Source organism: Vicia villosa, unplaced genomic scaffold (assembly GCF_029867415.1).
Source record: "Vicia villosa cultivar HV-30 ecotype Madison, WI unplaced genomic scaffold, Vvil1.0 ctg.004122F_1_1, whole genome shotgun sequence".
Classification (NCBI taxonomy): Eukaryota; Viridiplantae; Streptophyta; class Magnoliopsida; order Fabales; family Fabaceae; genus Vicia; species Vicia villosa.
The window spans coordinates 76,638-95,079 of record NW_026706377.1 but is presented as its reverse complement, the minus strand read 5'-3'; the positions used below and the strand labels follow the sequence as shown (position 1 = coordinate 95,079).

Sequence of the window (18,442 nt, the reverse complement as noted above, 5' to 3'; positions counted from 1 at the left end):
TGTGAGGTCCAGTTTCTTTACTCCCCTGTCAGACTTCTGAAACAAGTGATGAATGAGAAGTAAAGAAATCTATATTTTATTTTATATTTTAAAAATTGGTGCAATAAATTTGGTTTAAATTTGGGACGGTGAAGTTTTCTAAAATGGTGAAAACTTTAAAATCATAAACATCTTCAACTAAAAACTAGAACCGTGAGTTAAAGTTTTAGCTTTTTTTTTTACATTGTTAATTACTCCTAGCAATTAATTTTAGAACAACTAATATTCAATATTCTTAAATATATTATAGATGTTTCCCTTACGCTAGCTCTATTTGGAACATTGATTGATTGATTACTATTTGGTTCAAGTGATTTGCCTTACGTTAATGTTCACCTCTAAATAGAAGTTCCTCCGGCCTTATTTATAAGTAAATATTTCAATTTTAAATTTATTGAGTAATGAATGTATCTGGTCTACATAAATAAAGCCGGAGGAAGTACTATACTACTACTCCATCCGTTTCATAATGAATGACTGAAGTACTATACTACTACTCCATCCGTTTCATAATGAGTGACTGAAGTACTATACTACTACTCCATCCGTTTCATAATGAGTAACTCACCACAACATTTCACATAGATTAAAAAAAAATATAAAAATAAGAGAAAAAATATTGTTTTACTATAATACCCTTGTCATGTATTGAAAATTATGAAATTTTTATTAATTAGTGGGTAGAATTGAAAAAAATATATTGAAAATTGAAACATATGATTCATTTTGTGACATCATTTTATTCAAAATAAAGCACTCATTGTGGAACGGTGTGGAGCGGAGAGAGTAGTATTTAACTTAAAATGACCATGTAGTATTAAAATTGTGGGTGTCAAAACGGGTTAAGATCCATTTTTTTGTTATGCATATGTTTTACCTGTGTTTTTTTACGAGATCAATTAAAGTTTTAGATCTGCATCGGCGTCTGATTCGTTCTATTTTTTGGATTTTATGTTACATTTTTTCAATGTCCACGAGTCTGTGCCGCCTCATTCTTTTATAGGACATATCAAATTTTTTTATCTGCACTCTCAACTATATCCGTCTCGTTTTTTTTTCCCTCATATAGTGCAGACACCCACTTGCCCCATTAATCAAAATGTAACATGATGACTATGTATCCAAACATTGAAGATTAGATCCATGGGAATGAATCAAAGTGTGGAGAGAACTAGAAGTAATAGATGTAACTAATAACATTACTCTTTATTGATGGACCACTTTACATCACGTGCATTATGTGACATGACCTAATTAACCCATCATATGGTTATGGCTTATATCAAATATTATGAGTCATATTATATAATGACCAAACAAAATCTTATATCAAAAACAAAAAACATTACAATTACAATGACAAAACATGTACAAAGGAATCTTAAATACATGAAAGAGGTTTCATAAATTTCTAGTTTTTCATCATGCACAAAACAGACCACAGATTCCCGTGACACTTTAATCTGCACAAAAAATAAAACCTCACTCATCTTTGTAATTTGCATCACCTCTCCTCCCCACATGCCCTCACTTTCTCTCTCTACTTCTCTCTTTCTCACTTTCTCTCTCTTCTTTCCTGTAGCAGGTCTGTTTTCCCAGCATAGTAAGTAATAATCTGCCAAACAAAGCCTCTGCTACACTCTAGCACCCTACTCTCTCATTTCCACCTATTCAACTAGCAATTATTGTGGTTACATAAAAAGGGTCACAATTTTCACTTCACAATGCCAACTTCATCTTCATTTTTGAGACAGTTAAGTGCCAAGGAAACTTGGAAATCAACCTCCAACAGGTGGAGTGGAAAAAACACCTACAACAGTAGTTTGGGAGTGACTTGTAGTGACTTTGAAACTAATCTGAAGCAAATGGAAGGGTTTAACATAAACATGTATGGAAGTGAAGATTGTGGTGGCATGATGGTGAGGAAAAGAGTTATGGTTGTTGTTGATGGTTCTTCTCATTCTAGACATGCTATGATTTGGGCTCTTACTCATGTTGTTAATAAGGGTGATTTGTTCACTTTGCTTCATATTGTTTCTCCTCAAAGGGCTGGTTCTGATTCTTATTCTTCTGCATATCTTGTTAATCATCTTGGGTCACTTTGCAAAGATTGCAAGCCAGAGGTAAATCTTGACTCAAAAAATTGTGTGAATTTTCAATGTTGTTGAGAGTTAATTAAGTAGGAATTAGGAAAATCACTTTTCTTATACTAAGTACAACTTTTCTATTCTTTAGATGCTAGTGTCTGAACTTTGAGGTGCATGCACTGGTCCCTTGTGTTTATTTTCAGCTTTTCTTGTTAAGTTTTAACATGTCACTCACCCTTCTATGTCCTCTTCTCCTTAAAAGAAGGTTTTTAATAATGTTATGGTGTGACATAGGTGGAAGTGGAAGCACTTGTAATTCAAGGACCAAAACTTGACACAGTGATGAGCCAGGTCAAGAAATTGGAGGTCTCTATCTTGGTACTAGGCCAAAAGAAGCCACCTTCCCTCTTAAGCTGGTAAGCTTTCAAATCTTCTCTTGTTACTCATGTATGTATTCTGAGTTTTTTTTTCTTTCTTAAAATGGTTTAGTGATTGTAATTTTTTCATTACTTTTTACAGTCTGTGTGGAAGTGGCAGCTGTAGTAGCACAGAGGAGTTTGTGGAATACTGTATCAATAATGCAGAGTGCTTGACAATAGGAGTAAGGAAGAGAAGCCAGGGCAATAATGGCTACCTTATCAGCACCAGGTGGCAGAAGAACTTCTGGCTTTTGGCTTAGATTATAGTTTATTATCTTCTAGTAATAGTTTTAGATCTCATTAGAGGGATAAATGGGGAAATAAATTAACCTTCATATTTGTATTATCATCTTTATAATCTATCTCACTATGTAACTAATTCTGACTTGTGTATCGTAACTTTACTAATGCAATAAACTTGTCATTTTTAGGCATCATGGTAATTGGCACCCAATTACATGTTTGAAAACCATAAACTGGTTCATGTTTGTGAACAATATTTTCATTCATATTTTAGGTTGATTATTCTGCACAAGATCTAGAAAATAAAGTCATTGCTGCAGCACATTAATAATTGCACTGCAAATAATAAAGTAACCCGCATTGGTCCTGTTAGTACAGCGTGAGTTTAAACTCATGATTCTCCGGTTTTCACACTGGCTGAAATTTTCCATTAAACTAACCTGCATTGGTTTAATGCTAACACTATCTTTGTTGCTAATCACATGCATTTGAAACACTAATGGACAAACAGAAACAGGAAATTTTGGAGTTAAAACTCAAGTCCTGTTCAATTACTGTTAAGTATGTTTGTCATTGTATTATAGTACAGTAGTAGTTGTACTAGTAATTAAATTAAGCTACAAACACAAAAATAAAAGTATCATGCACATAATGTTAAAACTATATTTGTATCACATGCATTAGAAACACTAATAGACAAATTACTGTTAGGTATGTTAAGTCCAACTCATTAGAAACGCTAATAGACAAATTACTGTTAGGTATGATAAGTCCAACTCATTTGCAATTACAAAATAATAATAATAACTTAACAATCATCGCCTCGTGGGCTACATACATGATACAACTCTATGCTAGAAAAACACAACTGACAAAGATTAAGGGCTAAAGAAACAAGAAAGACTCTTGTATTAAATATTTTTGGGGTATTCTAACACAATAATAAATAACCAAAGTCACTTTCATATTTTTAGACCTATTGCTATATCTGTCTTCCAAATGACAGAAGAAACCTCATATATGTAGCTAAACCAATTACTATTAGAACTTGTTTTCTAATTTATCATTTACAAGTGGAAGCAACTCCATCTTACTCCGAGGGGTTCTTGGTGTCCGAGGAGTTCCTGGAACGGGTGGCTGTTGGGAGAGCAAGTGCCTGACATAACCATAGAATGTACAACCCACAAGAGTCACGGCACACCCAACGGCATTAAAATATGAAATTGGGTTCCTAAATATCAGCCAAGAAACAAGGACAGCAACAGCAACCTGCACGAAATGCATGTTTCGGGTTAATTTAACAAGTGCAAAATAACTTCATTGAAAGTTAAAAGACTGGAAAATATAGTTAGTGGCTTGAACCATAGTGTTATAGATCTCACCTTAAGATTCCCAGCAACGTTAAATGTTACAGCAGTGGTGGAGTGGATCACGTAAAAAATGGAGAAGTTAAGACAGAAAGCCAACACCCCTGAACTGAAAATAATGATGAGGGCCGACCAAGGATATGGATGAGTATTAAGCCATTCCAGAACTCCATTGCCTTCAAGTAATGTGGCAGGAAGCACCAAGATCATGGTTGCATAAGGTGCCATGTAATAAACCGTGTTTATACTAAATATAACATGAAAAGAAAAATTAGTTTGAGTAGTGCAGAAAAATCTTGGCAAAGCAATTTATATAAACTAACATGTGCAAAAGTTCATTTTTTTCTTCCATAAATACATGGCTGCCTATGTTCTAACACAAGTTGCAAGAGTTTATTCTCAGCAACGTCAAGATAGAAGTGAATTATTTCAAAATATGTAAAGAATAAACCAAGCCTGGTTTTTCTAAGAGAAACATCTTTTTATTTTAATGGCCAGTATTATTCTAATTAAGATGCATGTGCAATTGTGTCTTGTCTATACTACAAAGCATTCGTCTATTAAAATATTACTGCACAACACAAATATTGATCGCCAATGATTACAAATTTACGTTCGTTACGTATAGAAACCAGAGTAGATACTGGTTGAACAGGCGAGGTACCATCCTAGGTGCCTCGCCAGTGGCCCATTTATTAAATATTAATGAATATTTCAATTATAAAAATTAACAAAATATGGTTTTAATCGACATAATTTTTATGAATTAAAACTCAATCCCCCATGTTCTCTAAATTATCCACATCTATTTTTTCAGGCATGATGAGAGACAGTGTCATTTCTAGAAAGAACCTCATCATCAACACTCTACCATTGCAATAGTTAGTGCAATAGCGCGCACACTACAGCGGAAGCACTACTGAGCCTGAAACCCTGAAAACTACACATTAAACACACTTCCACCACCAGGATAGCTCTATTTGAAGTGGCAGCTCCACATTGAAAAAAAAATTCCTATGGGATCCAAGTCACCCTAAAACAACAGGACAAAGAGAATCTCAATGCCACTGACAATGTGGTTGCTGATAAGTTGGCTTCCTATACTGCTCTCAAATCCCATTTGAAGGAGATGCCTTTTGCTGGAAGTTACACGGAAAACAGTTGATAAAAGATTGTTTGTAACTTTGTATCAAGTTTGAAGATGGAGTTATTAGCCATTAAATATGATAACTTGGCCATGGATTTTTTGTCCTTCTCAGTCTTGTCAGATCTCACCACAACTTCTACTGAGGGATTGAAGTAGGAGTTGTGGTGGGATGACTTTCCTCACCCCTCGTAGTACTCAAGGTAGTGGTGTTATTATTGTCGGTGTCCTCCAACGGTGTGTCTTCATCAATAAGAAACTGGGGCGGGAGCCAGGACTCTCAATCATCTACGTTTTTAGCCATGAAGAGTGAATCTTTATTTGAAATTAGATTTGGGTTAGGGATTTTGTTATAGTTTGATAATAATGAGCAGTAGTGTAATCAAATTATCAAAGTGTTAAGGGACCCAAATATGAAAAAAGTATAGAACTAAATTAGCATGGATTGAAGGTGGGAAGATAACACACTGGGTTGAGGTCAGAAGGAAGTAAGAGGATAATGCTGATGTGGTAAGTTTGTTAAGAGGGAGGATATAAAGAGAGGAGTGGGACGAAAGCGGGGATTCACTGGTACTCTTTGTATCTTTCGGTCGTGGCTGAGAAGAGGAATGTCCATCATCTGAAGGAGCTTTGTTCTGGGGATTATAGAAGGAAAACTCTTGTAATCATATACTTTCAATAAATAAATAGGGGATTTGAGGGATATTTTGTTGTACAGAATGTTCTCTTTTGTACACATCATGTTTCAAACAAATTGAACAACTTCAAAGGAGTAGATATTGAGGGCCATTGTGAAAGGAACTAGGCTGCCACCAAGGCTGCTTCAATAAAAGGTGCTGCCAAGACGGCAAACACTTCTGAATAGGGCATGTGAGACGCGATGTCGAGATGCCGCCTTTATGCTAGGGAGGATAACCAATTCGATATCGGTGGATCAGGGGGGCAGATTGGATGAGACAATCACACTAGGTAGATTGGAGTTCATTGTTGGGAGGTAGCGATTGAAGGGAAGGTTGATGAGAATGCAAAGGATCTTGACAAAATCTAGTCAGGAGAAGGATATGAGGCATGGGAGAAACAAGTAATAAATGAAAGAATGAGTATTGTGTAATTTCAATTTGGCACACCAGTGAGGCGTTGTTATTGGTGCCTCACCCAAGACGGCACCAGTTCAAAGAGATGTGCATTGAATTAGAGCGAAGCAGACAAGGAAAGCTCCTCATAAAATATTCTCTGCCAACTGACCAAACAAGCTGCCTCCTCTATATGCATATACCTCTCTTAAATTCTTCTTTCCCAAGTGAATCATTTCCCTCAATGCTAACCACCTGCCATCTCAGTTACTCAACACAGTCTAGGACCCCGGTTATTCCTTCCAGAACAAACTTTCCATATTGTAAGACTTTTTGTGGCAGACCCTATAATTGGACCTCTTCAGTTACTCTATCACGGGCCTATATTAGATATGTTCACACTTCACAACAAAACTACCCATTCGCAAGCCACTTTTGTGGGAGGCCAAGTTCAGTAAATTTTGAATCCTAGCTTAAAAGACTTTAGTTGTTATGCCTGAAAGGTTATGATTTGTGATAACATTTGCAGGCTTGCTACAATCAAATTTGGCAGCACCCATAGATGTCCTAACTCCTAAGATCCATTATAGAATACTTCCTAGTCTATATTGGAGAGAAGTTAATAAAAAATGGACTAATAAAAACAATATAGGACTTCAAAGCCTGTTGTCCATTATAAGGAGTAGGTATTACAAATACAAATAGCTGGGAAGTGGATAGTCTGTGTGCGTATGGTAAAATCCAGATTCCAGACAGAAAAATAGAAAACGAAAAAACGAAGGCCTAACTAAAAAAATTGCAAACAATAGAAATTTCTAGCATAAAGATAGTACCTGTCGAACTTGTATCCATGCAGAAGAGATTCTGCAAGGATGGTCTTTGTAGATGTAGCCAAACAGCCAAGTAAAGCAGCACAAAATCCAAACATATTAAAGCTCATCTCTGTTACAGATGTGAGAAGAATCCCTCCAACAATGGGTATAAGAGAAGCCCAAATACGCCAGTCAAAATACTTCCTCCACACTAGCCATTGCAAAACAACTGTGCAAGTTCACCGAGTTCAGATGAAAAATATTCTTAAGTTTGAACCTAACGCAAGTAGCAAAAATGTGGAAGGAATGTTAACCCTTAAAAACTGATTATGGAACCTTACCTGTGGTTGCAGGCGTGAATGACTTTATTGTCTGCATAAAAGAAACTGGAATGTATCGTAGGCTCACATTACCCAGCACTATGTTAATACAGAACACAAATGACATAGGTAAGATTCTTTTCCAGCGATCTTCAGGGTCAACAGTTATCAATGGTTTAAGCTTCAGCACCTTAATTACCACATATGCTCCAATGGCTGAGCAGATAAAGTGGACACAGGATACTGTCAGGGGAAACTTGAAATCCAATTTCTGCAAATAGAAAATAAAATAAAATAAAATATTTGCTATAATCCATACAAATCCTTACTATGTGACTAATAATGATTAGGTGTTTAAGGTAGGGATTGGGAGTCCTAAATTCCAATGTGGACTGGGCAAGAAGTTGTAAAGATTGATAAACCTTTCTTCGCTATAAATGGAACAAAAACATAAAGAACTAAATAATCTAGTGATTAGAATCACTTAAGTCCTCATAATTTTTGTCTAGACTTCAATACCAACATTTAAGAAACCTTTAAATATAACTCACCTCTTCCTTTCTCCTTAAAAATTTAAATTAATAACTCCCTTCTAAATATAGATCTGACTTTAGAGAACCAGAAATACAACCTAAGAAAACCATCAGACCTTTTTTTACCATCAAAACATAGAATTGGATACTTTATATACACTAAAGCCTAATCTCAAGAGGAAAAATGATACATTTCAAGAACCACTGAAAATTTGACACCATATTTATTTGTTTACAAATTAACAACACATTTGATCTGCCAGGATCATTTTATTTTATTTTTAAAATCTTGGTATTCGGCCTTGCAACCAACTAATCCAAGGGGACCAATCCTACCGTCGACTTGCGGTGGCCCCGTTTAGAAATGGTCTTGTTCCAGCACAGGATTGTTTGCACCTAGCTAGATTTAAATCTGATACCTTGATAGAAGCACACTCTAAAGACCCAAGCCTTTAGGCCGGGCCAACTCTTGGGGGTTATGTCAGGATCATTTTGAATGCAGTTTACAATCACATTCGGGTTACTTGAGCTCTACCGTAGTTTATGACAGTTACATAAAGTTATTTTCTATGCATATTTTGATTTCAAATGATGCAATCCAAGATAGATTTAAACACGAAAATCCGAAACTCGCCCAAAGAGAAAATCAAATCAAAGAAAATCCATATTCAGTTTCACATGCACTCAACAACTAAAATTCTTTGAATTAAAAGGCAAGAACAAAAATAGCAATTAACAAATACAAAGGTCCCTCTCCCTCTACCTAAACTTAAAACCACGATGATTAAGAAAATAACTAAATTAAAAAATGATTATTAAAAATCACACCATTTGATACACAATTAAGTATATATAACAATTTTAAAATTACACTTCTGAATTAAAAAAACTGAAGCATCTAAACATAGGTTTAACTGTGAAACTCTCTAAAAATAGATTAAAATAAAATAATCCAAAAAAGAAGAGAAAATAGAACCTGGAAGATCCACTTGTTAACGATGATAACGGTGACATTGAAAGTCCACCATTGAAGGATAGATAACAGAGATCTGATAACGCTCCAGTGGAAAACAACAGAGGTTTCTTCCATTGGAAAATTATGAAGGAGAAGAAGAAAAGGAGGGTATGAAGAAGGGATGAATGAGTAGGAGGTTTGTGTTGGTTTCTCATGTAATTTGCATCCTCCTCTACTCTTCTTCACACCTTTCTCTCTTTCGTTCTTTCTCTCTGCCTTTTATCGTGAAATTCTTTTCAAAACGTTTCTATTTGTCACTTTCTACCAAAACTTCGAAAATTATGGCCTGCTTTTATTTTTTTAATTAGATTAACATTTTAAATATTGAAGGGAAAGTTTTTTTTAGGTTAGTTGATGAGTTTTTTAGTGATAGTTTAGGGGGTTTGTGATGTGGGTCCAAAAGTATTTGAGTTACGATGTTGGGGTCACTTTGCTCCTAAAAATGTTACACTTCTCCTAAATGTCTTTACTCTAGGGTTGGATTTCGAAAATAAATTCAGATATATAGTAGGATACTAATGTAGAAAAGTTTGTTTTAGTTTTTAAAAAAATAAATTTTTTTAATAATTTTCTATAAAAACTTTTTTTAAATATGAAAATTTTGTTTAAAGTTTTTTTAATTAAAAAATTATTTTTAACATTAAATAATATAAATATATATTGAGTTTAAGAGTGATCAAAATTCTTTTCATATCAGTATTTTAAGAAGAAAAAGAAAACGTGTTTTCATTGGATATATATTACTCGTTTATTGACGATGTGCATATTCTTTTTTCTCATAAAATATTATTAAATATTAAAATATCATCAAAATCATATATATATATATATATATATATATATATATATATATATATATATATATATATATATATTTTAAAATATATTTAAAATGATTATTATGAAAAATTACTTAAAATAATTTTAAATTTAAACAATTTCTTAAAATTTTGACATTTATAGTAAAAAAAGAAATATTTTAAATAAAAATATGTAACACTATAAAAGTTATTTTAAATAATTAACATAAAGACACTCTGAGTAAAATCAATTTTTTTAGTTGATGCATCGTTTGATACAAATGAAATATAAAAAAATATGAAGGATATATATTAACAAATATATTTAATTTAATTATAGATATAAAATATATTAAATTAGTAATAAAATTTTATTTAACTTATTTTTTAAACTTATTAAGTTATAAATATTAACCACTTATTTATATTAATGTATTAATATAAATAAATATTGTTGCTAGAAGGGATATTCAAATTCAAACCAATCCAAAATCTAAAAAATCAAAATCTGCACAAAAAAAAAAAAACAAAATTTATTGAAAGTATTTGGATGTCATTTTGTGAAAACCGCTGCGTTCAGATTAGATTTTGGATTGATTTTTCAAAACTGATCCAAATCGAACCGAACCGCATGTATATATTTTATTAGTATGATATGTGACGTGAATATATTTATTTTTTATTAGTATGATATGTAATATTTATTAATGTGGTTTAATCTATTTAATTTTATTATTATAATTTACCACCATAATCAATCACTCTCATTTTGTAATATTAACCTATTAAAAATTTATTAGTCTTTTTATAATATTAATTAATAAAAATATAATTTATAATTTGGATAACCAAAATCCGATTAAAAGTAAATCGCATTAAATTAAATTGAATCAGATCGATTTTTTAATATATCATCCAAAACCGAACCGCAAATAAACTTATCCTTAAATTAGATAATTTTTTGCTTTAAAATTAATCCAAATCGAACCGCAAACCTCTCTAATTATTAAGAATTAAGATTCAACCCTAAACTATTAATTCATATTCATTTAACTCAATTCTAATTGCATACCAGTTAAGCTACATTTATCTACTCACTAAATTTAGACAGGAGTTTCATATTTTTCATGATTTTATTTTTTTGGTAAGGACATTGTTCCTCATCAAAACTTATTTATTTTTATCCTATTAGTATATTGTTATGCTAAGGATACATTCTAATTAATTAAATTTTAAACTTAAACTGATTTTTATTAAATTTATGTAGAATTTACTTGATTTAATGAGACTAATTTAAATTTTAACTAATTATAAAATGTGTAAAGAGTTGTAAGTGTACACAAAACTCAATTGTCCTCTCAACTCATCCCAACTTGCAAGCTACATGCCATGATGCCAAGTTTGACCCTAACTCAAAAAAATGGGACAAAGAGATATCAAAGAACTTGGCCAAGCCATTGGTCTTGTGTGGACACATAAGGTTTTATTTTATTTAATTCGTCTCATACTCCCTTCCTTTGAGGATTTCACATTTAACAATATATATTTTATTAAATTTATTGAGTGTGACTTATTTTATTATATCATACTATGTTATGTTTAAAATTATCTATGTAATTAAAACTTTTAAAAGTAGTTTATATTCTAGTAACATAGCAATTGCACTCCACCTTATATTAAATTAGAACTAGAGTAGTTTTGCCAAATATATTTATAAAAAATTATCATGTTAAATTTTTATATTTACTAGACGTACACCCGTGCGATGCACGGATAATTATAATAATTTAATTTAATGATTTAAAATATATTATTTAATAAAGAAAAAAAAGACATATATTGATCGAATAAAATAATTTTACATTGTCAACTAATCAATATTATGTATTTTATTAAGTCACACAAATATTTTTAAATTAGTTGTGTGCCGTGATTAAATAGTAAATTTCTATTGAATGGTAGTATAAAATATATATATATATATATATATATATATATATATATATATATATATATATATATATATATATATATATATATATATATATATATATATAATATAAAATTTTAATCCACCCTCTTTCACAATTCAACATTTTTAATGATATTATTACTAAAAAAAGTAGATATTTGTGATCCTCAATGTCTATAATTTAGTATAACAAATAAAATTTAAAAGAGAAGAAAATAAAAACCGAAAAAAAATGTATGTGATACTAAATAAGGATGTGATTAGGTTATGTCAAATAATACAATTGTAGTGTGAAATGAAAAAATTAACATAAAATCCAATAAAAAACAAAACAAATTAAAACCTATAAGAATAAGAAAGTATCGATTTAATGAACATGAGATAGAAAAGATTACGTTATTATTTAGAATCACATTGATATTGAGTGTTAAATCTCATGCGCATAATTAAATTTACATATCTCAAAGTAAAACAAAAACTTATTGATATAAATGTATATTTGTTAGAGAGGGGCAAATGTATTAAATTAATTAATTGATTATTTATGATGAAGTAGTTAGTGGGTGAGTGGTTTATGTTTTATTTTTGTTATTTATTTATTAAATAGTAGAATTTATTAAATTAATTTATTATTTATTTATTAAATAGTATTATATTTATTATTAAATTGTATGATTTATTTATTAAATTAATATATGATAGATTTTGGCGGGAAAATTTTGGAGGGAAGAAGTTGTAGGATTATAATTTATTATGATGATTAATATGTTTTACTATTGCATGACTTTAAACCATTCATTATTTATCTTGTGTGGACCCCTCCTTCTTAAACCTATTAGGATTGAGCCTAAAAATTTGGTATGATCTCATACTATATGGTCAGGTAAGAAATATGCACAACTCAACCTAACACGTCTTTAATACATCTTTAAATAGTCCTCATCTTCTAGAAGATTATATTTTTAATATAATATTAATAGTTTTCAAAAATAATATTTTAGAAATTTTTATTAACTTAATAGTCTAATTTATCATAAAATATTAAATTTAAATATAAATTTTATACTTAAATGGTTGAGATATTATTGAGATTGATATATTGTTGAGATATTACATATAATATCAAATATAATCAAATATAATAATATCAAATATAATTCAAGTTGTGTAAGCCCAAGCTCAATCAGGTCATATATAAATAGTCATAGTCTGAATCATTATTTGTACACACTATTACAATTCAAGTGAATATAAATTCATATTTCCTTATTTTCCCTCTTTCTCTCCTATCAATAAAAGTGTCACACGCACTAATAAATTGGTATCAGAGCCTGATTATTGTTCTTGATCGGGTTTTCAAGAACTTCACGTTAGAGACCGTGTTTCCATGGCAAGTGAATCAACTGCTGTGAAGATGATTGATGATAAGAGCATTCTGAATTCTCTTCCAATGCCTAAAGGCAAAAATTGGATCTGATGGAAAAAACAGATGCAATCTTTGTTTGGCTTCCATGATACCCTATAAGTGGTTACCGGCGACGTTCTTGCGCTAGCTGCAAAGGCAACCGAAGCACATAAAACTGCCCGCAACGAAGTCAAGAAGAAAGATTGCAAGGCTGCTTATTGCATTGAAACGACGAAGGATACATGGAATATTATGGTCAAATAGTATGAAGGAGGTGATAAATTTAAGGTTGTCAAGTTGCAGACCTTGCGTCGACAATATAAATTGTTGTTGATGAGAGAAGACGAGAAAGTTGTAGAATATGTGTCGAAGGTCTAAAAACGCGTCCATCTCATGAAGGGTTGTGGTGAAACCATAACTGATAAGATGATAGTTTAGAAGGTAATGCGAATGTTGACTTCTCACTTTGATCACGTTATCGTAGCTATTCAAGAATCCAATCAGCTTGAAACCCTAAAATTGAAATATTTGGTTGGTTCGTTGGAAGCACATGAGATTAGGATTGTCGAAAGAAAATGAGTTCAAGACTCGATACAAGCTCTGTAGGCTCAGTCATGGAAAAAGAATGGTGGTTCCAACAAATTCAAAGGCAAGTTCGACAAGACTCGGGGCAAGAAGTCTTGGTCGAATCTCCACAAGCATCAGGTCGAAGATATAGCTTCTGAATCCTCAAAAAAAGGAGGAGAAAACTATCGAAAGGACAAAGAAGATAAGAAAGGTATGTAGTGTTATAATTGTTAAAAGTGGGGTCATTTGGCTAAACATTGTTGGTACAAGAAAGAAAATGAATCGACAAAAGGCAAGGACGAAGGAGCGAACCTTGCACGCAAAGATTCAGATGATTCTGAAAGTGGTATAGTGGTTATGACTGCAATAGCAAATAACCATGTTGAATCCAAGATCTGGTTCCTCAACTCAGGCTGCTCGAATGACATGACTGGTCAAAAGGTGTGATTGGCAGATTTCAACGAGTCAAAGAAGAAGAGCAAGGTAAAACTTGCTGATAATAGTTTATTGCAAGCAGAAGGTACTGACAACATAGTTTTTCAAATGAGTAATGGAGGGAAAGCTGTGATCAAAGATGTGCTCTATGTACTTAGAATAAAGTGCAACTTTTTAATTGTTGGACAACTAGTCGAGAAAGGTTTCTTAGTTGTCATGAAGAAATGGAAGTCAGAGTGAAGAAACCTCTTGTATTGCAAATCGACAACAAGTCAGCTATAAACCTGACAAATAATCCAGTTCTGCATGGAAGAAGTAAGCATATCGAGGCTAGATTTCACTTATTGATAGAAAAGGTAAATCTAGTTGAACTTTAAGTAAGGCATTGCTCAAGCGAAGCACAATTGATCGACATTTTCACCAAAGGATTGAAGATCGATAAATTCTTGAATTTGAGAAAGAAATTAGAAATAGTTCAGATCAGCTATGTTTAGCGTATGACCAATAACTTGGATTATAGGGGGTATGTTGAGATATTATTGAGAATGATATATTATTGGGATATTACATATAATATCAAATATAATATAATCTAATAATATCAAATATAATCCAAGCTGTGTAAGTCCAAACCCAATCGGGTTGTATATAAATAGTCATAGTCAGTATCATTATACCATTACAATTCAAGTGAATATAAATCTTTATTTTCTTATTTTCTTATTTTCTCTCTTTCTCTTCTCACACTAAAAGTGTCTCACGCAATAACAAAATAAGCTTATAAGTTTAAAGTTCAAATATTTTTGTAACATGGTTAAATATCGAAGATGTCAATAAGCATGTAGTCTTAGTCACAATATAAAAGATGTCCTAAAATATTTTTTTATTTATTTAAATAGGTTGATCATTTCTATTTTTTTTAAAAAGGTTTAAAAGGCTAAACTTAAAGGAAAGTGTTAGATTTTTTTTTTTTATAAACCACTAATATATTATAGAAAAATAAAGATATGACAAAATATACGGAAATAAAACCTGATTCAGTCAAATCATATAAAAAATAGTTAATATTTCAAATAGAATACAACTATTATGTTTAAAAGAAGTGATGACACACACAACAGACACTACCTAGCGAACCTGCATATCAGAATAACACCAGATAACAAAAGAAAGATATTGTGTGAGTCTTCACAAACTTTAATTAATGGTGAATGAATCGACCGTCAACACGAACCAATTCACGTACCAACAACTCTCTGCAAAAATCACGACAAGCATAATAGCTCTTTCAAGCTAAACAACCAAGATCATATCGAACCATAACAAAGAACAACAATGACAAGGTTGTGAAACTGAACAAAATCGTTGTTGTGTTGTGGTAGCATAAACCCAAACACTTTGACAACTGCATATCTCAATAAATTTAAAATAAATCAGAAATCAAAAGTTACGCACACCACCACTAACCACGAAAACAGAACCACAATCGAGAAACGATTCAAATCCAAAAAACAATAACAATGACTCAATCTTCAAAGATAACAAGTTAGTCATTTAAATTCAACAAATCAATCAATCTAGTCTTTTTTTTTTTCTTTCAAATTTTAGCATCACATTTTTAAATGTTCTATTTTGTTTAGATGCAACAACAAACTAATCAAATTAACATGCATGCCTTTTATTAGTTTTGATGAATCTACTTTTAATATAATAAAGTAGAATACATATGAAATCTTTTAATTATCCCTCTAATCACCATTTTGAGAGTGATAAACGGGGACATAAAAGTAATTGCATCTCCCTTAATATTTAAATTAACAAATAAATATTATAATTATTTAGTAACCTTTCATTAACCCTAAACGTAATTATTATACACCTAAATCTATTCAATTGCCTTTAGCCCTAATTAATTATATTTTTATTGGAATGGGTAGTCCATTTAACATGTTGTTTTTAGTCATTCCAAGCAAACCTAAGTTATGCAATTTGAACCAGAGTTCCTTCCAATTCCTTCCCTCCATCTATAAATTCATTCTCTTCCACAAAACTGACCATCAAACTCTTTTATATTATTCAGTTCCATTTTATCAAACAAAATGTTTCTTTTCATCTTCGTTTCCATAGTTTTTTCGGCTGCATGGAATTTTTCTTCTTTCTTCTGCCGTCATCTTTCTTTCCTTATTATTTGATATCATTTTCTAATGCTTTCATTTATCCATCCTATGTTGTTCTTAACCGGATAATATTTCGCAGGCATCATATATGTTTCATCTTTCTTTGCTTATTATTTGAAATCATTTTCTGATTGCTTTTAATATATTCGTAGTATTTTGTTCTTAACCCGATGATTTATGGAGTGTTATAAACTTTGTGTTTTTTAGAAGTCTCCGTTTTCAATGTTTTTATTTATCAGACATATGTTGGTGAAGTTATTTATATCTCAAAGTATTTTTTATAGACGACAGAAGAAAAAAGAATGACATAAATGTTAGTTTTAAGTTATAGATGTTTTATGATAAAAGTAATGAATCATTGTGATTGCTGCAGTACATGCCAAACTGAATTGCCTGCATCCGGTCAGATCAAGGATGATAACCGTTCCGCAACAAATCCGGCAGAAAATCGGTGAAATTGAACCAAACCGTCGGCTCCTACGGTTTCTCCGGTTAAATCGTCATGTTTTGGTGTTTCATCTAGCAATAATCAATGTTTGAGTATGAGATGAAGACGAGTTATATATTTGTCTTAAATTTCATTTTTTTAACAGATGAAAGAGATGAAGTTGGCATATTGAGTTTCAGAAGCAGCGAGAAGAAGCGGTGGCAGCACATGTGTTCTACTTCAATGATTTTAAATAGGGTTTTTTCTTTATGTTATATGCTCCATGGATTTAACAAATGGGCCTATGTCCAAATGATAATAAAAAGATATTTAAGTGTTCTTTTTTATTCAAAAAATTAAAATGAAGTATTTTGCATTATAATCAAGTACCATTAAATTTACTTTACTTTTTAAATAGTAAAATAATCAAAGATTAATTATTAAATTTTTTAATTTATAATAACTAAAAGTTAAAAAAAATATTTAATAAAATATTTATAAATATGTTAAAATATACACTATTAATAGAAGATATATTACATTAAAACAATTAAAAATTATATATTTCATTATTACGGTCTGACTCGATTCGACCCCGGTCAAACCTTTAAATCTTATACCCAACTATTTCGATTTAATGACCGGATCAGTTTTAATTACCTTGGTGCAACCTATACAAATTAATGCACATGGCTTTTTAAATCTTTTGCAACTTTGAAGGCTATTTTGAATTTCTATGATAGAGATTATGAATATGATTATTAATATCTCATTACTACAAGTTAAACACCAGCATCTTTTAATAAAAATTCCAATTAGTCTAATAAAATAATTATTAAATCAATTAAATAATATTTAATATTTTAACTAACATGATTATAAATATATCATTTTGATTTCTTTTTTATTACATAATTGAGTATAATTATTCTCCTGTTTTAAGGGAGTTTTTTATACCCCTAAACGTAATTACAATCCCTAATTATTTTTAAAATTTTAAATTTTATTTTCTCTACAATAATTATTTTTTTAATTACAGTCTCACTTCTCTACGTTTTAAAAATAATAATTCCAATATAGCTACAACTAGGGGTGGAAATAGGCTAGGCTAGGCTAGGCTTTATAAGGCCTAGGCCTGGCCTACGATAAACTTACAAGGCCTGAGTCTCGCCTATGGCCTACTATAGGCTCGTTTTTTCAGCCTGGCCTGGCCTTTTTAAAAGCCTGGCCTGGCCTGAAAGCCTATTTAAAAGCCTCTTTCTTATTAATGTTTTCAATTAATTCATATTACTTAAGAAGCCTTATAGGTCGCATATATATGAACATTTAGACCGACCTATTTAACATTTTTTTCTAATATGTATGCATATATAGACCAATCTATTTAACACTTTTTCTAATATATATGCATATATAGGCCAACCTATTTAGACTAATTTTAATATATATGAAAATATAGGTCAGCCTACAAGGCTTTATAGGCTTTTTAAATAGCCTAGGCCTGGTCTATTTTATTAAATAGGCTTTTAAAAAATCCCAAGTCTGGCCTTTTTATCAAATAGGCCTGGCCTGACCTTAAGTAGGCTAGGCTATAGGCCCCTGTAGGC

The 18,442-nt window shown here is 31.2% G+C and overlaps 2 protein-coding genes across 2 annotated transcripts; one reads left to right on the top strand and one right to left on the bottom strand.

Annotated features, from left to right (window-relative positions):
- Window positions 1-1,371: 1,371 nt before the first annotated feature.
- Window positions 1,372-2,982, top strand: LOC131641816 (uncharacterized). The gene is made up of 3 exons (XM_058912121.1): window positions 1,372-2,162; window positions 2,421-2,542; window positions 2,646-2,982. The coding sequence occupies exons 1-3, from the start codon at window positions 1,764-1,766 to the stop codon at window positions 2,803-2,805; spliced, it is 681 nt and encodes a 226-aa protein (XP_058768104.1). The 5' UTR covers window positions 1,372-1,763; the 3' UTR covers window positions 2,806-2,982.
- A 518-nt stretch (window positions 2,983-3,500) lies between these two features.
- LOC131641815 (UDP-galactose transporter 1-like) lies at window positions 3,501-9,336 on the bottom strand. The gene is made up of 5 exons (XM_058912120.1): window positions 9,014-9,336; window positions 7,526-7,775; window positions 7,206-7,413; window positions 4,171-4,402; window positions 3,501-4,057 (listed from the first exon to the last, which is right to left on the bottom strand). The coding sequence occupies exons 1-5, from the start codon at window positions 9,125-9,127 to the stop codon at window positions 3,830-3,832; spliced, it is 1,032 nt and encodes a 343-aa protein (XP_058768103.1). The 5' UTR covers window positions 9,128-9,336; the 3' UTR covers window positions 3,501-3,829.
- Window positions 9,337-18,442: the final 9,106 nt, after the last annotated feature.